General features: G+C 36.6%; 1 protein-coding gene across 14 annotated transcripts in view; it reads left to right on the top strand.

Annotated features, from left to right (window-relative positions):
* SOX6 (SRY-box transcription factor 6) overlaps positions 1-25,142 on the top strand; it is a 371,963-nt gene that overhangs the window by 151,209 nt on the left and 195,612 nt on the right. For all 14 annotated transcript variants that reach the window (XM_048947792.1, XM_048947789.1, XM_048947795.1 and 11 more), the window contains one exon: positions 7,317-7,527. In XM_048947792.1, coding sequence (XP_048803749.1) covers positions 7,317-7,527 — 211 coding nt within the window. The remainder of the gene's footprint in view (positions 1-7,316; positions 7,528-25,142) is intronic.

Below are 25,142 nucleotides of genomic sequence, written 5' to 3'. Positions count from 1 at the left end.
TCTCCTAATGTAGTGTATCACTGACATTCATATACAGTTTACAACATTCCTGCATGTTTATAAGGATTATCTGTTCTGGGGTTCAGCCAATGTTATTCTAATTCACAACAGTTTTATGTGATACCTTTATGTCTCATAAATGTCTTGTTTTTATTTCAATCTTCCAAATGTTTCATCAGTGTTTACCTTAAAGAAATACAAGTACTCTTTGCAGCAGGCTGGTTTCCTGCATGCATTCCTCTGCAAATGCTAACAGGGAAACATAAAACATGTAATAGATGTCATGTAACTGTATACAGAGAAGGATTTCCATGTGCATTTGATATTGCTAAAAACATAAATACAAATTTAATTCTGATATTTCTAATAGATCTAGCTGTAAGTTGGATAGCTATGAAGACCTAATAGGAAGAAGTTGGATATATACAAAGTGGTCTGGAATATCCAAGCCACACAGTCCTTGTTTGATTTGGCAGCTTCTGGCAGCATACATCATAAAGTATGTGTCTTTATTTACTGAAAAGGTAAACAGTGCTAATCAGCTGGGACTAATCACAATGCATCTTTAGTTTCAATTTAGAGGAGAATATAAATCTAAATACTCATTCTACAAATGGTTCTTCCATTACATTTTACTTAGTGTGAGCATTTAACCAAAATCCAGGGCACAAAGTCTCAATACTGTTGTGTTTTATTGCCCAGCCTAAACACAGGGAGCTAAAGCATATGGTATTTGGATGATTAAAAAAATACTCAGCATTTAACTCTTAAGAAAGTACAGAGTTTTGTGCATATAATTTGATAGCAAATTGTATGCTGTATAAAAATGACCGATCAACTTATTTATCTAATAATTTTGAGGTGAGTTTTTTGTTCTGAAATGGGAGCAAAATGTCTGTCAATGTTTTTCATAGCCTTTCTTATTTGTAAAGAGAAGGTTTTTAAATTGTAACCTTCTTTTCAGAAATCTCTCTACCGAAAACTTGGAGTCTGGATTCTCCAGATGCTCCAGCAGCTCAGTTTGAAGGGATTGCAGTGATTAAGTTGCCGTATTATACATCAAACAAAGAATTTGTGCCTATTCCAAAAAAGGTATCTAGTCTTGCACTGACCTGTTCATAAGGTCATGTTCATACTGCGTATGCCTGATTATCTTGTCATCCCATTTTTAAACCTTTTACCGAAGTAAGTGTTTTCTTTTTTTTCTTCTTTTAATTCTTCAGTATATCCTTACTTGGGCTAGAGCTAATGTTTGCTGTTGTATAAGTTCTTAATGAGTTCTAGATAAGCATAAAAGGTGAAATGCAAGCTGTTTAAAAGACTGCATTCAGCCTATATTCTGGCAGTGAAATCAGTGTAAGTTATATCAGAGTAAATGCTGAGTTAAAGACTTGAGGTTTTATTCCATTACTTGCCATTTACCCTCCCACTAGCATAATTTGCTGAGACTTTACAAATCATATTCTCTCAGTAGCTCATAGCAGTCATTCTCAAGCCTTGGATTTAAATAAATCTTCCTTAATAAAACTCCTGTTTTTTTAAAGCAGATGAGAATTGGAAATTATCACTTAGATTTTTAATTTCTCTTAATTCTATTTAATTAAATTCCTCAAAATGGGAAACCTTTTTTAATGTAGTGATTGGAAATGATTTTGTAAACATTTGCTTTCATTATATGTTAACTCCAGACTAGTTCCAAGTGCCAGCATGCCTCTGGTACTTGGAATAAAAACCACTCTGGATATCCAACTTTCCTGGGGTGTTTACATGTGTCCCATTCAATACAGAGACAGATAAATATCCCTTTATAACAGAAAAGCCTCATCCACATAGAAATAAGCAATTCAGCTAACACATTTTATGTTAGTAATATTTGCTTTCTGCTTCTTCTTGGCCATTCATCCTGCAAATTCAGACGAACTCTTACAGAAACAGCTTTCTCTCTGGCTATTAAGTAGGATTACAGTTGTCAGCTTTCAATCAAAGTTTGACGGCAGTTTTTCTTACTTTGCTGACTATAACACAATGACCCTGCCTTTGTACAGCCCACAGTTTCAGGTCCCAAGTTTTCCTCTTTTCTCAATTTCAGAGAGCAGCTCTGAGGCAGAAGCTATGCTGCCTACCCAGAGTGACACTGAAAAGAGTCAGTGATGTCTCATTATTAAAATCCACAGCCTCGTGTACTCCTGCATCTAAGGCTCCCAACAGAGGATTGATTCTGTTCAACCGACTGTTGATCTGTGCTTAACCCTTCCAAAGAGAGACCTGTCCCACACTCAACTGCAGAGTGCCTCTTCTCAGTCCTTAAATGTAGGGATCATTTGTGCTTAGGGTATTTGGGGGAAGAAGAAAGAATATTTACTCGTGTTCTAGCCTACAGTCTGTCATCTATGGAACTGTTATTTTATGTGTTTGCTCTGTTTTGCAAGTGAAAAGGCTTGAAAAAAGTTGTCACAAGTTGGGTCATGGTTTGGTGTGCAGATATTGCTATAAACATTAGCTTCCTGATATGAAAAATAAAGGTCAACTTTTAATACCCTTATTTATATGGATTACCGCAGGACTCCCTCATTTGCACTGTTACAACTAATGGACCCACTAGAGGAAAACGGAGCTACTTGAACTGTTAAAATCTAAATACACAAAAAAATATAATTTATTGTTAGTGTAAAAGTAGTGATTATTTGTTCAATCCCCTTTTAACAGAAATAACTAAAAAAAAAAAAAACAACAACAACAACAAAAAAACCAGAACAACTCATCAGATTTTCCTTCTTTTGCAGAGAAACTAGGCAGCTCTCTTTTTAAAGAATCTTACCAGTGTAACATTTGAAACAGTGAATGTTCATGTTAAAATATCATTGTGTCAGAGCAAGGGATGTGTCAAAATATTTATACATGTTATCTTAATGTAACTATAACAGAAGAAAATAACATACATTTGGACAGAGAGGGTCCCCAACTTTATTTGAGGGTCCCCAACTTCATTTGGCTTTTGTTTGTAATTGTTCAGAATTATTTCTGCCATTAGTAAAACTGTACTTAAACCATTCACAGAAATGCTGAAGGAATGGCCAATTGGCCTCTTGTAGTCTGCCCCACACAGCCTGGAAAACTGATAAAGCCATTTATGTTGAAATAGCCATATTCAAAGCAACATTGTGCTTGGTTAAAAAAGAATGCTGCCACTAATAAAAAAGCTAAGGATGAATGGAAAACTTTGACCATATCGCATTGGAAATGCTCATGTTTTCTCATTTAAATATGACTAGGTGGTAAGTGGGGTCTTAGAACTAAGTAAAAGCATGATTTCTTGCATTGGCTGCATATCCCTGTGTGAACTGTTCATGGTATTGTAGTAGTCATGCATTACACATCTGATTTTTTGTTGCTTTTTTTTAGATTTTTTCCCCCCATTATCTTAAATTTTAATGCCTATAAATAGGTATTTAATCTGTTATAGTAAGGACATTTTAACCAAACACACAAAGCACAGTGTGTTGAATAATCTGCAATAAAATTTTGACAGTGCTAATGGGCTGGCATGGAAATGCATACAGGGAAAATGTCCTTTACCTTGATATTAAATGCACACATTTCAAAAATAGATTCAGATTTTGTCCCTTCTGGATAGTAAGCAGCTGGAATATTGGTCCGGGCTGAGTTTCTGGTTTAGCTGCTGGACAGTAAGATTTTCAATTTCAGTCATCTTTGGAGGGAAATACCTTGCAACTTGAAACATATTTAAATCTGACTCAGAACAGCAAAGGAGAAGGCTAGAGATATAAAATCATACATTTTGTTTCTTTGGCAGTCAGATTCATCTCTAATTTTGTATCATAATCCGTTTCCAAAATTTTTTTTATTCATTTCAGTTATTAATGGTGGCTAGTCTTGCAATGCCACCACTGCGATAGGCAAATAAAAACCTTTGGACTCCAGATCTTCCAGTGAGGATATCTGATGTGTTAGTGCAAAAGAAGAAGCAACCAGCTTGTAGGGAAGACAACACACAAACTCTACTGAGGACATCTGGACCATAAAGATATACTTCCTGTTGGGATAGGAGGTTACCTACATGCAGCTTTTGAATGTCCACGCAGACAGATTTGTGATGATCGGGCCTGCATCTGATGTATGGAATATTTGCACTTTTGGTTATGTGGTGGATGCTGAAACACAGAGATAACGTGAATTCCTCCATGAAAGACCAGATGATCCACTAAGAAAATTAAAATCTTCATGACTTTGCTGTAACCTTTATTTAGTTTTGAACAGATAGAATATTGCAGTAACGACTGCCACTCAAATTTAGTTGAGTCACCTTTCTAGACAACAGAATGAACGCTTGTCTTGTTCCTCTGTGTTTTGATCTGTTTGTTTTGCCATGAATGTGAGTTTAATATAATCTTGGAATGAAAAAGGAAACTACTAATTGCAGATACATAGTAGTAAAAATATCTATTTTGATTGGGTAGCTATAAAATTCATTGCATATAAAACTTCATTTTTGCTGCATTTTCTTTGTAGAAATTGTTTCCTTTCTTGTAGATAATTGTAGAGAACTGATTTATATTTTCTCTAGTTGAGTTCTGCTTTTATTGGATGAAATACTTTACTAATTTACCCTGGACTGGTCTACAGTTTTTCCATTTGCCCATTTAAACCCTTGAATGCCTTTCGGTTTTTGCAGTTCTCCTGTTAAACCACCTACCACTCTTTTTAACCATTTCTGATTTCAAAAAGTATGGGGCCAAACAGCCATCCTTGCTGGGTTTCTGAAAGTACCAGTTTACTCACAAAACTGGTAATATACGATACTCATTTAGTTGAACGGATCTCATTCTTTTAGAGAGCATCATTTTGCATTAATTCCATGAATATTTGTGATATTCACAGGGCTTAAATTTATCTCATCTCTGTTCCGGACATTTCAGGCTTTTGGGCAAGGAAATGAAATGTGAGTGTGCATCCTAACGGAGTTGGGACTTTAAAAGTCTTGCATTAGCAGTGAAGGAGTGTTGAGCTGCACCACGTACGCATCCGGAGAAGTGAGAGGATAGGTTATCAGGAGAAAGAACATTCAGTCATTTCTATTTGCTCCACAGATTCTTCTTTGTCTTGGCTAAAACAATAGATTTAGTGTTCCTTGCTGAGAAGTGAGCCTAGTGGGTATGTTTCTTGTACTGTAAGAGGATGTTGGTTTCTTGAGAACAAAGTCCTTCCAAATTATTTAAGATGCTTTTATATTGTGGCCTTCAAACGTGTAAAATGCCACGTGACATAATGTTCTTCATTAAGGAAATGTATTATGGAAAATTCATGTGTTAAATTAGAAAAATATTAGAAAATGGTTTCTCATCTTTGTTTCGATTTCTACCAAGTTTTAAGAAAAGCGCAAAGCAGTTTCCAGAATATATCAAAGTTAAGAAAATCTTCCTTTTCTAAAAGAAAATAATTCAGCATGGTACCAAGTTCATCTGAGCTATCTTTTTTCTGTGTGGCATCTGAGTCTTTATTGAATATGTGTGGCTGGGATGAAAATTTGTTCAGTGTTTAACTGCTGAAATGATGAAGTTAAAGATTTTGTTCTGTGTCACCTCTCCGTCTCGGCTTACGTAATTTTCTCCACAACTACTATGTTGGCAGGGGTGCTGTTGCTTCTCAGATGCTACAGCATCATCTTAGTGAATAAATACATTTTCAGCATCAGTAGCAAATGCTACCTTCTTCACCAGTGGCACCAATAGTACTGTGCAGATCACATATTGCTGTGCTTGATGACGATTTGTTGCCACTGCATTCTGTGCAGTTCACAGCCCTTAGTTACCACACTTGCTTATGGTTAGTGAGCACTTTCTGCTATATTGCACAAGCTATTCATAATTCCTTCACTTCATGACTGAAGCTAAAATTTATGTATGACATTGCTGCCAGTGGTTAATGCTTTCTAATCCATCTTTCTTGAGACCTTGTTTCACCTGAGTCTTTTCCCAACATGTGTTTCTTCTGCACTGTAAATGGGTAATTCTCAGCTCATATTACTAGGAATATTATCATACCCTGTGGGTAGAATGCTTTTTGATAGAACTATTAATTTCTCTCTTAATTCTTAAATATAATGCTGCTCTTATTCTAAGTCTTTATTTAGAAGAAAATATGTTTTATGCCACTGAATATATGCACTGTCATTACTAGGCTTTTAGTGAACAAAAAAGCTTGATTTTTTTTTGCCCCGATTTTTTAGCATTTCAGATTTGATATCGTTAAAAATTATAATTAGAGTAATTAGAATAATTTTGGAAAGAGAAGTGTGCAAGAAATTCCCGTGGTTGATTTTTTTAAGGGCAAACAGAAGGATTTGTTCCTTTTTAGCTAAATTCAGCAAATATCTGTGGTTGTGAGGATGAGAACTTTGAGACAGAAAATTTCCTGTGTGGCCCAACTTTTGGGTGATACTGCAAAACAGAAGAAATTTGGACACTGTTGGTTGCTTTTTGATTATGTCGATTATAAGAGATGTTATCTCTTGGCAAAGGAGATGAACTGTTTTCTTCACTTTTTATTATATTATATAACTTCCTTCTATTTTGACTACAAAATACATTTTCTCATACGTGTAATCCTAGTACATATATTTCAGCATACATTACTTGTTCTGATGTAAACTCATCTGTTTCCTCATTCTTGTCGATATTAGCCTAAAAAGTAACATCTGCTTTTGTATATGAGAAGCAATAATAACCATCACTCTCTAAGAAAAGTATGTAATCTGAAGAGCAGTAAATGAGCACGGATGGATAGTAAGCTTTGTTTAACTGTGAAGTGTATTCAAATGTTTTTCTTGTTTCTAAGTCATTATTGGCCTAACTTTTGAAATTTTAAAGTTATGCTGTTTTCCATTAGCCTAAGATCTATCCAGGAATTATTTGTCCTTGCCTGTATTTTCTCTCAAGATGCTACCTGTAATGCCTTTACTTGAGTCACTTAAGAAATCTGCAAATGCTTGACACATTCATCAAATTAATGTTGAAGTGGCTTGTTTCTGACAAGCACAACCCTTGATGAGGAGTATCTCAGGCATGAAACACAATAGTAAGAACCCTGGAGAGGACTGGCCTTAAATAAAAGAGTCCCTGTGAAGCACTGAAGCTGAGAATTTCAAGGAGTAATACACATTTTAGAAAATAGAAGATCTATATTGTCTCTTTAGAATAACAGATTAATTATCTAATGCTTGCAATTGTTACCTGTTTCCGATTCTTCTCATGTTAGGACAATAGCTGACACTTTCTCATTGCGTTGTTTCTTTGCAGGAATCGGAGAGTAATAAGTTATGTTCCCTATATTCCTTCCGAAATACCTCTACCTCACCACACAAGCCTGACGAAGGAAGTCGTGACCGGAGTGAGCTAATGACCAGTGTTAATTTTGGAACGCCAGAACGCCGCAAAGGAAGCCTTGCAGATGTGGTGGACACACTGAAGCAGAAGAAACTAGAAGAAATGACCAGGACTGAGCAAGAAGGTATGTGGTGAATATGACTGACATTGTTTTCCCACCCCCTACAGATTTTATGGTATAAAGAATGTGTTGGGTATCAAGAGCCAGAAAATTGCATAATTGGCAAAGGCTAGGATAAAGTTATTCACAGGTTACCATGGCAATGGTAGTTTGAGATCCATTAGGGATTTAAGACAAATACGTCTGTTTTATAAAACTTTCTAAATTGCGTTGGTTGTCCGTGAGTAAAAGCAAGAATGTTGGTTTAGTTGAAAACTCATTCTTACTTGAGAAGTTATGATGAATTTTTAACTGCTTGTAGAGTCGTGAGGGATGTTCTTCAGTGGAATTTGTTCTTTTTCTTTTAAAAGACAAATGTTTATTTTAAACAATAGGAATGAATAAAACATAAGCTATTTTATTTTGCTTTAGAAAGACTCATGTTTCATCACCTTAATGACCCAGTATCTCTGCCTAGGAGAATGGGAAACAGCTTTAAGTGTTCTAGTTCTGACCTATATATCTAGATAAGCAGCTGAAGAAATCTTTTTTTTTTTTCTTTTTTTTTAACAGTCTGCTCAGATATTGTTACATGTGTTAAAAGAGAGATAAAAATGAGGACAAATCTTGAAGCTGCAAGGCAGTTTATATATTCAATCCTTACTCAGATATTTTCATTGGCTACGTGAGGGCTTTCTTCTTTGATGGTTACTAAAGTGAACTGGAGAATGAGTTTATCTGTATATACATGCACAAGGTCAGGGTCAAGCAAGACATTCTTTCACAACGTCAAGTAGAATGAAGTCTTGTTTACTTCTGTAACAGCATCTTATGGTCTGTAAGCTCATACACAAATTTGAACCAGGGAAGGTGTGGGAGCAGAAGGCTTTGAAACAGATATGGAAATATGAGGATATATCTGTTCTTTTGCCAGTGTTGTTTTGTGGCATTAAAAATAACCCAGGAGGAATATTTGTAGTGCAGTAGATCCCAAGGTAGTAGAAGTTTGTGATCTCTGTTTTTCTTCGAAATATGAATGAGTTCAAAATGGTTTTTGCTCCTGACTTTCATGATGTGGTCACAGTCTTCCAACAGTGTGTGTTAGGATCCCTTGGCTCCATTTAGTAAAGTGGATTTCAATTAAAATTGATGCTGAAACAATAATAAGTATAAATATGGAATAAAATCATGTAGAGATGGAAGTAGGCTTTCAAATTTCTTGGCACAATTGTTAAATGCCAGCACATAGATGAATGTGTTCTATAGGTGTCCTTTCTGAAGCTGGTGAAACATCTCTAAGGAGAGAATGTCCCAGATTCTTTACTACCATCTGTCTGTTTTCAGCTGTAAAGATCACTCTTTTAAAAATTGCTTTCTTAGATTTGGTGGTTAGACTAGGAAAACTATTTTAAATGTTAGTTTGGCAAAGTTGTTTTTTACAGTCAGTAACAGTCGTTCAACACTCCATGCTAATCAAAGGTCTTGGCTCATACTTTGCTGCGGGTATATACGAGTTGCTGTTGATTGTAGTGACACCACAGCTAAGACTTCTCCTGGAGTATGCTGAATGGTGTGCTAATAAAAATGTACATCAGAGGGTTTAAACAGTTTAAAATCATATCTGAGGGACTCAAGCATTTTGTAGCTTATTTTTCTGTGAATTCTTGAGAGCTTTCTGTGCTTCCTCAGTACTGGTATACACTAGCTGATTTAAAATTGGTATATACGCAGCAAAGAGATTCCCCTCACCAAGTCTGAGCCTCTTGTACTAAATATTCTCACCAGCTGTGAAAAAGGTCATTTGTGATCTGTGAAATAATCTTGCCTTTTTTGGAGCAGAGTATGCTGGAAAATTATTGTAAAGTCTCCCTATAAGTTCAAAGATCTCCATGTTAAGTTCTTTTCATTGCACCTAGCATGTTCTTTAGAAAAAAACAGATGAACATTCATCTTACAGAAAATTATTGAACATCTGACTGGTATCAACCAAGCCAATATGGAAAAATAAATAGTAGAAAGATTGGAATTTCTTCAGAATTTTACACTAGGTAAAATGTGTTAGGTAAAATAGGTAAAATGGTGTTAAAGTTTTGTGCTTACTAGAAATATCAAAATTTTTATCTGTAACTATTTTTATATTCAGAAGTTTTTCTGAACTAAAATGAAGCAAGCTCTCCATATTTACTTGATTGGAACAAAATAAAGTTTTAAAAATAATTACTATTTTAAGATTCTGCTCTTTGTTGCAACTGTGGGTACTGCAATTGATTCTGCCTTGAGTTGGAGGAATGAGGTTTGAACTCAGAAATATGTTTTGCCGTCTAACAGTCTGTTTTAAACCACATTGCCTAATCATGCATATATAATATGATGATCTTTAACACCTATCATTTAAAATGGGTTTGTTTGAAGTACTCTTCTTCAAATGGTATGCAGCCAGTGCTGTTGAGGAGTCTTGATCTGTCACAAAATCGCTTTCCAAAATTAAAAAAGACTTTCTGAGCAAATAGAGATTTTTTGAGATAACAGAATGCAATTGATTCAATCAATGTTAAGGGAAACAAATACCTATTCCTGCTGTATGCTTCTGTTAGTTTTGTGGGACTTGAGATCGTGCGTCATTCCTTTGAATAAAAGGATAGTTTGTGTTAGCATTTTGTAGGGAGGAGCTCCACGAACATTGGCGTAGCTGTGGGAAATGAGCAAACATGAGGTCGTATGTCAAGTTGATTGTACAGTTTGAAGTGGAATAAGAAGTCAAGAACTGTAGTCATCTGCTCTAACCCCTACAAGAGCACAGCAGCAAGTCTCTTTCAATTATAGTTATGGAAGTTTCTAGTCCATCTGTAAGGTCTGAGTATAATATGAATTGCTAGTGAAACAAGCACTGTGGTACACCTTTAGATACTACGGGTCTCTTATGCTCTCTGTTCTACCTCATAACGTTGGAGAAAGAAATACATACTGAAAGACTTTATCCTGTCTAAACAGATATATTTAATCAGAGTCCTTTAGCTTCTGAAAATAAGTTGTCTAATGAGAATTTTATCTGAGCAGCTGTGACTGAGGAGGTCAACAGGCATTGCCTAAGAGAATATGGCCCAGCTGGTTAAATCTGGTTGTTGTAGTGATTTAAATGGTCAAGTGCTGCTTATAATCCAGGACCGTCTGTTTGTAAAGGAAAGAGTGAGTGCTTCAGCATAATGTACAGCTGTTTTAATCTCTCTTTAATAATAGTGCTTCAGCCAGTGTCATGTCTTGTGGGTAATAATGTGAATATGAGCGCCTCACGCGGGCTGTGTATACCTTAGGTCAATTTTTAGCATTTGTTGTAGTTTGAACAGAAACCATCTACATCTCAGGATAAACGATATTTTTATGGCCTAGTACACTAAGGGAATACCAAATCCTAATATGTAATTACTTGGAAATTAGAAAGTTGATAGGAAAATAGTAACTATTAGAAAAAAGCAAAGCAAAACAAAACATAATAGAGTTACTTTGAGTATGTAAAGGCTTTTCTGGCATATTCTCATCAAATAGGAGAAGTCAGAAATAAACAGGTATTTAATCAGCTACACTGGACTCTAGAACCTGTGGGATAACTGTTGTCAGCAACTGCGAAACTGCGAGACCTGTTGCTGACAACAGATAACTTCAGTATATACATCTCAGTAGCAGAAACAATAAGCAGAAGGATTGTTTTGCTGGCCTTTTTTCCTTGATAGTGTTCTCCAGTAAAATTAAGCATTAAATCTCTTTACAGCTCAAATGAAGAGTGTGTATTAGGTAGCATGGTCAGACCACTGCTCTCCCTTTCTCTGCCCTTCTTTCAGAATCTTGCTTATATTACTTTTGCAAGACAGATTTACATTGCCTAGTCTGCCTGGACTCAGGCTAAGAATTGGCTTCCAGACAACTATCCTACTGTACTTCAACATAAGCCTCTATGAGCAATAATTAGTAGTACACATCTTGTCTGTAGCTAGGAGAGCAGATTTCCCCCTTTCAGATCTGGAATGCTAGGTTGGCAGGTCAGCTGGCACTTCTGGGCTGGAAACTGGGCATGTCATTTCTGCTAAGTGCTAAGCCCTCATTACTCAGGCCTGGATTCCTAATTCACTTTTGACCTTGATTCTCTGCAATGTATACAGTATCGTTTTTCAACCAAGCTCAGCTCAGAATTCTGGCACAAGCTTTTTATAAACTGCTTCCCATTCTTGTTTCCTCCTTGAAGACCATAGCTGAACATCCAGAGATCAAAGATATTTACGTATGCATGTTGGAATAATGAACATCTATATAAAGAGCAGTATATTCATAAATTCCCATCTATTCTGTGTCATGTGCACCTGTTTGTACTGTCTCTCAGTGGATGGATATATGTAACTCGTTGAGATATATAATACATCTGAAGATGACTAAAATAAAAATTAAAGGTTCATATGCAATATTAATTTTATATGCAATAGGGAAAACCATATAACACTACACTGTAGCAGTGGTTTTAGGACTTTCTAGTTTTACGTGGTTTGTTGCTTTCTACTTTGATCTTCATTAGCTAATAATAATCAACAGCTTACTTTTACATTGACATAAACCAGATTTACACTTCCCGAAGAAAAATCTTTATTTTGTTCCAGTAAGGAATAAAGTCCAGTATACTTAAGTATTGCACACAGAAATATATACACATTTCTCCATTGAGAAATAAAGAAAATTAACTTTCTGCTTTATTTATTTGCTTATTCTGCTAAACTCCCAACCAGCTTCCAAAAAATCACTGCCCAGAAGTCCACACAATGAATAGATGACTCAGATCAAGTTAGAGGAGAGAGATGTGGCACATTTTCCTAAATGGCTGCTTTTGCTTACCTCTTTTCCATATAATTATATGCAACTCCCTCTCTCTCTTTTTTTCATTCAGTGATGTTTGTAAAATCACGCTTGTCCCTTCTTTTTTCATGCAATACGTGGTTCTGTTTTAGAAAAAATATATCCCTTTGTTCTTACAATATTTAGGGAAGCTTTATGGATTTAAAATTTTCTGGTAGTTCATTTATTGGAATGTACTGCTAATTTCTGTGTCTTAATAGGTTAAAGTAATTTAGGAACATTAATGCAGATACAGTGGTTTCTAAGGTTAGTTCCCTGGTAACTAAAAGAAGATGCAGCCTAATTTCTTTCTGAGTTGCTTGCATATTCTGTCAAAAAAATCATTCTTCTTTGAAGCAGAAATAACTTCAAGGAACTTGTTTTAATGACATTTATAACCTAACATATGTTTAGGTCATTTTTTTTTTTTTCCAAAAAGCAGATCACGCTTGTTTAACAGCACAGTATCTAGTTGTTAATAATTTCTCTAATATTTTTATTTATCCTTCTGGTTATATGAGAATTTATTCCTTTGTTATTATTTTCTGTCTTACATTCTTGAAGTCTTTCTAAGTAGTTTGTCATTGTTAAACACCATCTCACAATTTTAATTAAAGAAATTGGCAAATGTCATCCTTCCACCTTCTTTTCACATTTTTTTTCTGGTTCTCTGCACTACATACTATAGTGTTCTTCACCATTTTTCTGCATGTCTCATGCTACATCTGAAAATTTCCTTTTGATTTTCTTTGTTCACAAAATTTTTTTTATGGCACAGAAATGGGGAACAGTGTGGGCTTTTACATAGGTATCATGAAGAAAGAAATCTATATGAGTAAATCAGTAGATCATGGAAACCATCTTTTTTGCTGAAATCTATTAAAATTTTCATGCCCCTTCAATTCTTGTTCTTGATACAAGATCACTGACAAAAATGTGGTGAGGGTAATGGTAGCATTTGTCATAACAGGATCTGCTAGAAGTTGAAGAGCAGTAGCTGCATGTGGACCTGTCAGGCAAAACTACCCCTTGGTTATTATCAGACAGTATCTAGATTTTGGATCTATGTCATTTTATTGAGTTTCTGAAAGGTTCTCTTTCCGAAAGCAGATATTTTTTTCTTGTATAAGCTTTGTACCTCCACACCTCTATAAAACCATTGCTTTTGCTAATTCACAGAGTTGATCACAGTTAGAGTCTTGATGCAGAAGAGTCCGAAACCCAGCTCTCAGTTTTGATGATGGGGAAATCCCTTTCAGCTGCAAGTCTTTAAAATATTTTTGGTTAGACATTTTGTATCACCATTTTAAGATATTCTCATTACACTGGGGAAATGTTTTTATTCAACCTTGAATATCTGAGATAAGTAAAATACTTTCCATTAGAACAAGAGCTCCCAGCCTTTCCTCATTGCCTCTGGACTTGAGCTCTAAGCTGGTCTTGTAGACAAGGATAGACTAAACTGAAACAGACTGGGATCTGCTCAATGACAGCATCTACTGACTATTCCAGCCACTTTCTCACCAGTGTATTTTCCCATGTGATTACTTTCAGGACTCACCTCATCCTTTTCTTTAATCCTACAGAACATCTCAATCCTGGATACAATTCAATGTAAATTTTTACCATGTGATAAACTCTCTCCTTGTTACCATTTTATATAATTTTCTGCAGTATACTCATCCGATTTTTGTCTCCTTTAAAGACATGGTATAAGATATGCTATCTTTATACTGTTTTTTGTGTTATGAAAATCATGAAAGCATTGTAAAGAAGCATAGCTAAAAGCCAGCTTTTTCCTTAGGGCAGCAAGAAAAGCAAGTCTAGTATGAATGGGTACAAATAACACTGGGCTCTGTGGTGAAGATTATGAGTGAGTAAATAGCTGTGAAAATATGGCAAGTTGCTTCAGTTGTGCAATCTTGGCAGTAGATAAATTCAGACTCCATTGGTTTCTGATGCACTGTGACACAATGTTATGATCAGATGGTGCTTTAAAACAGGAATCGAAATACTCTTTGTAGTCATCAGGTTAGCAGTAGGGACTAGATGGTAATAATTCCCTTCTTTACATTGCCAACATAAATATAATAAAATGAGGGAAAGATAGGACTCAAATGTGACTGATCTTGTATGCCATTGTGTTTTTTCTTTCTGGAGGGGGAATGACCTCAGGTTTCTTTGGTGGTGAACTTTAGTTTTTGTTAGTCTTATCTGCTTTGCCATTCCTGCTGTTTAGCAACAGGACCTAAAAGTGCTTTAAGTGCTTGTGACTGGGGTAATGAATGAAAATATCTTTCCAGCACTGAGAGTATTGCATTAGACTGAATAGTCACCTTACTTGTAAAAGCACTATTAGAGAGGGGCAGCTGTAAGTAAGGATAACGATTTGTGTCCAGTGCTTATTTACTGAAAATTGTAAATGTATTATTTATTGAGAGCTCTCCAGACAGTGCTTGTCAGAATAAAAATGTCAACTCTAAGCAAAATGTTATAATACATAATAAAAATGCTAGGTACGCACTTTAGAGATACAGCTAATTAGATCTGCTTTTCTTAAAGAAATGACAGTAAAAATGCTCGGCAGCATATACATTTTAAATGCTGATATATTCCTCGTTCTACTATATAGTATTTGGTTTAGATACCTTATCATTACTTAAAAATAATGTTGACAACTTTATTTGGCCGCCACAAGAGAGACTGAGGCATCCGCTACCTGGCTGCACGAGGCAGCCCCGTGCTCAGGCTGTCTCAGTTGCCTAACGGGAAGCACAGCTACTCTCACCTTGGTGTTTTAGTCTGAAACTCCAAGATGCCACTTTCATGAGGGAAACCTGCCTCCACTGGAAACAACAAACAATTAGTAAGATTAGTCTTCAGCCGTGCTAATTAATTACAAACAAATGTTACGTAAAGGAGACTAAATCCATTCAGTGTCTCTGTTACTTTTGTGTATTAAGTGCAAATCAGCATTAGGGAGATAAAAAAATACCGTTTTTTTCCATTTCAAATAGTACTCTACACCATTTCTGTATCCTACAGCTGTTTTTATTTTCCATGAAATTTCTGATGGGAAGAATCTGGACTATAAAAAAAAAAAAGAAAAAAAAAGAAAAAAGGAGGAGTGCAGAGTGGCTGAGGAAGACTGGCACCTCTGGCCACTGCCTTGGTCTAGGCTGCACACAGGACAGTGTCACCTACAGTAGGTTGCTCCTACTGTTCTCCTAAGTCTGGGTCCCAGCAATTTGGGGGTATCTGCAAGAATGGAAATGCCACAGCTTCTCTGGCAAACTGTTCAGCGTTAGACCACCCTTGCAATAAGAAAAATTTGTCTCATGTTTAAATGGAATTTCCTGTATGTTCAGTTCATTTATTCCCGTGATCTCTTGAACTGTCACTGGGTACCACTGAAGAGAGCGTGGGTCCACTTTCTTTACTCCTGTCTTCAGGTAGTTCCATTTATAAGATAGCCTGAAGCCAGCTCTTTTCTTGGCTAAATGCTCTCAGTCTCTCCTTGAGTCATCTCCTATGAGGGATGATCCAGTCATCTGGCCATCTCTGCAGCCTTTGCTGGGGCCCTGTGCTGTTTGTACTGGGGAGCCCAGAGCTGGCCGAAGCACTCAGGTGTAGTCTTGGACATGGTCTATTTTAAAGCCAATAGGTCTGTACTTTAGGACTTATCTGGCAGATTTAAAGCCCACAAGGTTTTTTTCTGTGCTTCCAAAGTGGTATATTCAAGCCCTGTGTTTGTATGTAACTTGCATGTAATTCAAATCCTAGTCCTGCATATGTGCTTTCACTTGCTAGTACATAAACAGGAAGTGCAAAGTACAAATCAGGAACAAAATGCAATTCTGTGTTCTAAACGACACGATTCTTATGATTCATAAAAGTATTTTGGATTGTGACTAATCCTTTTAATCTCCATTTACATGTAGGTTGCTTTGAAACTAGTGCCTACTGTTTATTTCCATGAAAACTACAATAGATAAAGAGACCACAATAACACTGTTTGATAAATTCTTAACTACAGAACACTTTTTCAAGGCAGTCACCACCATTAGCTGTACTTTCTCACCAGTGATGAAGAAGAACCTGCATGCCATGTTTGTAAAAATCTGCACCAGCAGAGGTGACCCACTGTCACTACTGGTACTGCTGAATTGCAACACTCACCACCCCACTGTGCTCACATCCATGGGTTGGTCTCCAAAGGCATTCAGCAAGTGTTGATGAATGTCAATAGGTGCCATTTTTTGTGTGCTTGGAGGAATTCAGTGATACACCTTGGTTTCATCTGCACTTCCATGTCAGACGCCATTTTGTCAGGCTGCCTTTCTCTGCCATCTGTTACATGACAACAACACGTAATGGGATATTTTTGGGAAGGTTCAACCTCTGCTGCTGTACCACCAACATCCGCCTCTGATGTCATGGACCAATGTAATGAAACAGGAGGCATTACTTTCAGAAAAGCCCTTGCATTACGGCATCTTCCTCATTTAGAGATTGGCACATGGATCTCCAAAATGAAGCCAGACTTAATCGTTACACGTCAGAACCTTCCTCCTTTGCTGTGTGTTTAATAACATAAAGAACTGTGTTGCTACAGTTCAGATTGTGAGATCCATGAAGAGGAATGCAGCAGCCCTTGTTAAATACAGTCATAAGGACAAGTTCTGTGTAAACATCTGCAGGTAGCTCCTGTTCACACTGCTCTATCCCAATTGGCAGCACCCATTACAGTCTGTTTCTGTCCTGAGTCCACACTAGCATGGGCTGCCAATCAGTAAAGCAGTGCCAAAATATCTTGTTCTACAACATAGCATTTTGGAATGTGTCTAATAGCTGTTTTCTTTTATTAATCATAATATATTTTTAGTTTTACTTACATAGGTGCCCAGAGTTCCCGGGCAAAGTGCCCTATTTATGAATTCCTGTTTATTTTCATCTTCCTTTTTATTAACTGTTTTACTTAATGCTTTACATAACCATTTGCCATATTTTGATGTGAAGCGATAATGCACTGCTGCCTGCTCATGTTTCTTAAAGAACTTGATGTGACATCACCTTCTATGGTGAATCATGATCGTCACTGAACCTAACAAAAAACAACAAAAAAGCAACCACCCATATTGAATACTCCTCTGTCTTTTGTTTGAAAATGTTGAAGCAAGCAGGCTTTTTCTCCCATCTGGAGGAACTCTGAGCACACCAGTCTGGAGAGCCTGAAATGGCACCAAAAAAATTGGAGAGCGAATTTCTCGTTAGTCTAACAGACACTCCAGGACTGAATTCTGCTTGCATTTGCAATTGTGCTGTGTGTGATAGGGGTTATGCGTGAAGGCAGGGCTCTGATCTTTCTACTCTTTCTTCAAATTTACCTGTGTTTTTGCTGTTTAAAAGGGCACTCTGTACTTTAAATATATAACAAGCAAGATTGCTTTTAAATAGTTACAGTGAAACAATAACATGTTTAGTTAGAGGTTTTGTAAAGTGTCATGTCATAGTGAAAAATAAATATTGAACCACATTCATTCCTGAGGTGACTCAATTAATTAATTGCAGTGGAATTACTGCAGGAGTCATTCTGAAAAAAATCTGGTATCATGATTTTAACATTTTTCACAGAACTTTGAATAGCCCCGAAGTGATTTTATAGATGTGGCATGCACATGCGTTACTAATTGAAATAAGCTTCCTTTGCTTCAGTTTCCTTTGCGGACTGTTTGTATTTTTAGCTGCTTAAATGCAGCTTTATTAGTGGGTTTTGTTATATCTTCAGTGATGCCAGCAATTAATAATGTAGCCGGAGCATCAGTTCTTCCACGTTTTGGTGTATCTATCTTGTTTGCCTGATAGGAGTCAAAAACACATCGAGTCTGCTGCCTTTCAGCATCTGTGTATCCTGTAACACAGCAGACAGTGACCGGACACATAACCTCAAAAATCAAACCAATTTGTTAATGAACTAATACGGCAATATAATAAGCATCTCTATTCAGTCATTTCCCCCAGCTTTCAGTTATCCCTTTTAGCAAGAGCAGCTAGTGCTGTATCAACAAATTATTTGATGACAATAATTTGGCTGATGAGAATAGAAGGAAAAAGGCCCAATCTAATTAGCAAAGACTGTATATTAGGTGGTGAAGCGTGGCTAATATTTTATTTTTTATTGTCAAACTGCAATTTGCAACTTTCTGTAGTTAATGATTTTTATGTCTCCCCCTCCCGCTCCGAGCTCAGTAAATCATGGAAAAAAAGGCCAAGAAGAGACTACAGGACTTGAAGCACAGTGGCCCTGAAGTGATGGGAAAATGGCCAAGGTGTCACAGCTAATTTCTGACCCTGCTTTATGAGTTCTGCTGTTCCTTATTCCCCTTGTCAGTCTGTGAATCCCTGAGGCTGTACAAACTGGCCTAACATCACTCAGCTCCGGTTTTATATCCTCTTTTAATAATGTTGAGTCTATTCTGTCCAACTTTGATTCAGACAACCTGCTTGTCTTGAAAAAGTGATATATTTAATCAGTGGCTCTGTCTCCAGCATAGCTCCCACTGCGTGAGACTAGAGCCAAAGAGTAGTGCAGTGGCCTGTCACTTCTGTTTGAATAGGTAATGTGGAGCCGCTCAGCCGAGGAGACAGGAGCTGGAACTGCTTGTTAGGACACATGATCAAAAGCCACTCTCTGCTTTCTGCCAATCAAGCCTCATGTCGCCTTGTGGGGCAGACATTAAATAGATTTTTCTGCCGTACGCTGTGGGCACTTTGCCAGTTTGACATGTGAACTGTTACAAAAGATACCAGAGTTTCCACTGCTTGCTGACTGCTTTTAAATATTACCAAGCCCTTGCTGTCCAAAGTAGAATATTTTTAATAATGGATTATGATAAATTTCCAGTTCTCTGAGACAGTCTCGTCCTGCTCTCAGCAGTTCAAAGATGTTTTGAAAACCAAAACTTTAAGTTGGTTTCTGGAAAGAAACAAGCAAACAAAAACTGTTGAACGGCCCAATGGCAAATAGATTTGAACAACACGATTATTGTCTGAGAAGTCTGGTGAGTTGTCTGCTTTCACTGGTGTCCTTGGGAATATTGCTTCTATTTTTGGTCTTTTTACATTATTTAATTGGATTTTCTTAGTTGAGATCATAGCAGAATTTTATTATAATGCCGATGTGGAGGGATATTATACTGACTTGTTTTGTAAATGAGGTTGAATTTATTTATTGTGTTTATTGGCTGCCGGTGCAAATGTAACAGTCTTGAAATGGCTCTGTAGTTGTTTTCAGTTATACTTTCCCTTGTTTTTTCCTCTTTGTCTATTACCCTTCACAACCACCTCAGCTCTTGTGCCCATGGCAACAACACTCAGTGGTGGAGGCTAACAAAGATGACATTTAGGCTTTGCCTAAGTAATGAATATTCTTTTGTAACTTGCAGGGCCACTGAATTTGTGCCATTTTCTAGAGGTCTCCAGTACCTAGAAAACTGCTCCTGTAAATGTGCTTGTGCTCACATTATCCAGATATTTGCTCTTTTGTGATTGCTGTTCCTGATGCGATATCTTTTTTTTTCCCTCTCTTTTATTTTTTATTTTTGAGCAAAACATTTTTATCAAAACACACCATGGCAATCTAGTGGAACTCATTTAAACAGTGAGCTACACATAAACAGCTGCTCCTTCAATAAGACATTCTTTATAATACCCTTATTACCTTCTAGTGTCTCAAATTCTGATTAGTCAACAGTGCTGATTGCTGTATGGCATTCCACTGCCCATCTTCCTTGTGCTCAGCTGCTCATGTCTTAGCTGTTATGTGATTACAACACAACTTGTGCATTGTTTCTCCAAGTTGTTCTTCATATTGTATATCTTAAAAAAAAAAAAAAAGAAAGAAAGAAAGCTCTTGAGGAGACGGAAAAAATTATTTTGAGTCATCAGGAATTCTCTGAAACCTTGTGGATTATTTTTGTACAACTGTAATCTTTTCAGTCTACAGCTCTGCCTCTTCTCGGAAAGATGTCTAAGTCCTTTAGATTTACAGCACGAATAATCTATAAATACAGTCGACTTAAAAGAACTTGAGAATGATGGTTATTAGTTATTGTGAAGTTTATAACATGGCAGAGCAGGACACTCATAAGTGCTTTGGTTTTTCTTTTTTCTTTTTTAATGAAGCAAAATACAGAAAGCTTTGGCCTCAGTTTCCTTTTACAAAAGCCAGTGGCTCCAGAAGTCAGTAAGAACAGAGCTAAGTCACGAGGAAGCAGTTCGGAAAACCCGCCCTCAGCAATGTGTCCTGAGGTCTGCTGAGGTGTGCATTGGTGTGGGAATTGTGTCCTTGGTGCTCTTGGGCTCTGTTTTCTGGCCAAAGCGACAAAACCTGAGGTTTGTTAAGGACATTAAAACTTTGTCGGCTGGTTTCTTAGGTAAATAGTGCCATAGTGAGAACACCCTTGGCTGTGGCTCCGTAACCCCCCACAGCTTCCTTTGGTGCAACCCCTTAGAATCAAGTCCTGGTGAGTACGAAACGCTGACACACTCAAATGCAACCCCATTAAAGGCCTTAAATCTGTCATTGTGCTCCGGAGCCTGTTCTGAAAATAGCAAAGCTCTTTTTGTAAATTAAAATCGGTGTGAATGGGAACAGATGTTGACATGCTTTACTTTATCTGCAGGGATCCCCGTCGGGGGGAGAGGGTCAGTGAGGTTAGATGGTAGGAATTACTGCAAATGTGCAAAGAACAGGGTAGTCTAATATAGACATTGTCTTTGGCTTTATGTGGAGCTGTAATGAGAGCCAGTGGTTACTTCTGGTTGCTGATAAGTCTGTACGTAAGGAAAGAGGATTGTGTAATATCTTTAATTCCTTGGAGAACACTGTCCCCTTTTCTATCTGTTTATACAAGGAGTGGGATGCTCTGCCTGTTTTTCAGAATTGCTTCACTCAGGTCTGGCTTCCAGGAGATCTGGAGCAATCTCAATTCCCATTTACTTTGGCATCTCCCAAGCTGAGGACCTTGGGGAAGGTGCTCAGCATACCCGAGGATAAGCTATAGAATGTCTGTACTCAGGCCGCATTTGGGTAATGCTCCTGGTACTCCGGCGTTGCCATCTACAATTTTGGGTGAACTCTCACATTGCATCATCAACTTTTGATCGTTTTTGAAATAAAAAAAAAATACTTATTAGGAAATGTGCAACTTATTAGATAGCTTTTTCAAGTCAGTGGAAATAAATTCTTGTTAAAGAGTTTTTGTGATTAAAAAAACCCAACATAGTGCATAGGATGAATTTATTTATAAGAAGTGTAATAGTTTCCCTCAATTCCTTTTATATTTTACATTACCTTATAATTTTCTAAATCTGCATGAACAATAATGATCAATTTTGTCAGTATTATTCACACCTTTTATTAATTTAGCATAGATGAATAAATGTGAATGTTGTGAAGAGTTGATTGGGAATAGATTTTAAATCTGACAGTTAGATTACAGGGTACCTAAGAAAAAATGGCTCTTTCACTGGGTACCTAGTAATTTAATTCTTGTTTGAAATTATTATAATTTATTACAGTGTGTGGGTCCTAATGAATGTCTACTATTAAATGAAACGGAGAAATTGAAATTATGAAATTCTTTTAACTTGTATCTTAAAAATCCTCTTAAACAATTCAGCAGATATTAATAAGCAACGGGCTTTTCTTTCCCTTTTATATGAGTACAAACAAAAACATTTTTGCTAGTACGGAATGACATAACATGAGTGCTGCTGGAAATTTTTGCTTAGAATCAGGACTGATTTAACTTTAACTGCCTTAAAATAGAATGGAATAATTTTACGTGATGAAAAATGTGTAGAATTTACTTGTTTTGGCATGTAAACCTTAACACCGAAGGCTGTCTTAAAGGAGATATCAAAGTCATGCTGTAGAAGTTGTGTGCTTAGAAATGCAGGTAGGTGTGTGCTGAGAAATCAAAACTTTATGGCTACTAAGGGAGTTGGAATTTACTATCCCTATATCAAATTTTCTGCTTTCCTTACTGACCTTGTGCAAAATGGGTAGGGAAACTTGGGAATATGGATAGGTATTTCCAAATAAACAGAATAACTAGGCTATGGAGACATTTCAAATACGTAAAGTACTTTTGTTAAGAGACTGAACACTTTAGAGAAGTCTTAGATACAAATTATATCAGGTCATACTGCTGTAACTCATACAAAATGAGGCCGCCAGTAGGGTTATATCATGATTACATCTGCTTAAAGAATAGAAGGCCTCTGGTTTTGTCTGAAACATACCACTTTGTCTCAAAATTATGTGTTTACTACATGAGCCCCTGATAAATAAAAAAGGGCTTTGGAGGCAATTCTGTTTGTAGTTACACTGTACAAGTTGGTAACGGTTGTGGTCATTGCAGTTTACTGATTTCATACTGGTTCAAGTAAAACCAGTTTTGCTCTCTGCACTATTTTTTGTGTCTCTCTGCAAGTCAGAAAAATATATTTCTAAGCTGAGCAATTCCCTATGGTTGACTGCAGTTTCTTGAATTATTTTCTCTAAGTGCCCAACAATACAATAATTCTCCTTGGTCATACTAAGTCAACATACTATGAGGAATGAAATATTACCTCTGGCTACCTGTTGCTGCCGTGCAGCTGACAGATGGAGCACCAGTTGGATACTCCATTTTCAGGTACCAAGGTAGCATTGTGTGCTTGCATCCTTTGAGATGCCTGTGTCTTTTCCTCTGTTAAAAGCATGTGTGATATTATTCCACCCTGTTTCCTGCTGTGTTGTCAGAATGGGAAAGGAAAAAAAAAAAAAAAGAAAAAAGAAAAAAGATGAAAAGATGACAAAAGAAAAAAAATGGAAGTGAGGAAAGAAAGAAAAAAATATGATAATAAAAGAGAAAAGAGATAAGGTGAATAATTTTTTGCATTTTCACCAAACAGATGTTTCTACCTTTAAGAGGCAATAGCTGAAGCCAGTATTTTCAAAAGCTATATGGATTTGGAAATATGCTTTTTTCCCCACCCATTCAGAATACAAAGAGCCCCAAATCACTGTATTTGAAAAAGTCATTAGGCACAAAGCGCAACTTATGTTAACCATTTGTGATCTTACTGCAAACAATTGCACTATAGAATCTGATTACGTGTGAACTCTGCTATCTAGCTGATGGGATCAGTTTCATGCCAGTGGTGAAAAAATAGAGACTGAAACGATTTTTTTCTTTTCAAACCTCTAAAAATACTTGGGCCTTTCTCACCAGTTAGGAATTTTAATATGTTTACTGTTCTTCGTGTAACCAATTCCACAACTGCGTTGTTACAGTTTAAATAATAGAAGTAAAATAGGAGCATGCTAAAACATGAGCTGGAATATCTTTAATAGCAAATATTTCAAAATATAAGTATGACTTAAGATCAGAGTCAATTTTTTCCCATTTTCAATATTTCTTAGGCAAGTTCTGGCCAATCAGACAATCAAAATTTATTTTCAGTAAAATAAGCAATATGGAATTATTTATTAAACTTGTGCTGTTGTTTCTTGTTTAAATCATAAATGAATGTGGAAATCTGAACGAGAGGAGATTAAAAGGTTTAAATAGCTTTAAAATTATATTTACAGTAGTGCAATCTGTCAGTTTTAATACTAATCTGCTTTTTTAGTTGAGATTGTGCAGTTAAAAAAAAAACAACAAAACACTACCACCACAAAAAAAAACCACAGAGAGTGGGCTGAAATAGCCTGGAATATCTGCATGGTGAAACTTGCTTGTTTCTTTCTTAATCACTCAGAGTTCTCAAGGAAAAGTTCGGTTCAGTGTTTCGATATTAGCCGTACTTCTTAGAAATGACCTTGTGGGGTAGAGAAGCATGGCACAGTGGCACTTTCCAGCTGTACACATGGTATCCGTCGGGGTACAATCATGCTCAGTCCCAGCACCGCAGGCTTGGACATATGTTGAGTTTTATTTCTTTCTTCTGACATTAATCCTATTCACCAGCTGTTCTGCCAGCTGCCATTCTTCAGCTTGGAGATTACATTTTGGGGGATACCAACAATCGCCTAGTTGACCAGTGTTCTCCCCACTTAGTTTAAAAATGATTGGAGTTCTGGGTTAACATTACTCAGTCTTTTTTACTGCCTCTGTCCTTAACTGTCTTTGAATTCTAGGCTTGATTTATGATTACTTTGAATACACTGCAGAAAAACCCTCAAAAGGGCTCTGATTTCTACCATACTGGTAAATCTGTGTGCACAGAAAAAAATAAAAAGGTTTGCAGTTAACATTCTGAAAGCTGTAATTAATGTTACATGCACTATTATGTAAACAGCATTAATTAGTGCCAAATTCTTCAGATAAAAATCATATTTTAGTCAAAAGAATGTCCTAATTTTTCATTTCTACATGTGCCTATTTTAAGAAGTTGCATTTTTGTAAGAAATGGTTTCGCTAATCTAGTTTGAACAGACTATTAAATCTCTGTTACACTCATAACATATACTAATAAGTTGTATAGATTTCTCAGTTCATATTCCAGATGATCTGTCCATAAGCAGGATGTTAAACATCTGTAGTTTAAGCCTTCTGGGACTAACAAATGCATTAATGCTGGAAAGAAATGTGGCCTGAACAATAAGGTTACAGACCATGTGGTAAAGAAACAGCCTCGATATCATCAGCTCAGCACATACGGCGCACTATGCCTGAGTTGTAATACAGTAATAAAAGAACAATGAGAGTCTT

This window comes from Lagopus muta, chromosome 6 (genome assembly GCF_023343835.1).
Source record: "Lagopus muta isolate bLagMut1 chromosome 6, bLagMut1 primary, whole genome shotgun sequence".
NCBI classification, from domain to species: Eukaryota; Metazoa; Chordata; class Aves; order Galliformes; family Phasianidae; genus Lagopus; species Lagopus muta.
This window is presented reverse-complemented; position numbering and strand designations above follow the sequence as displayed.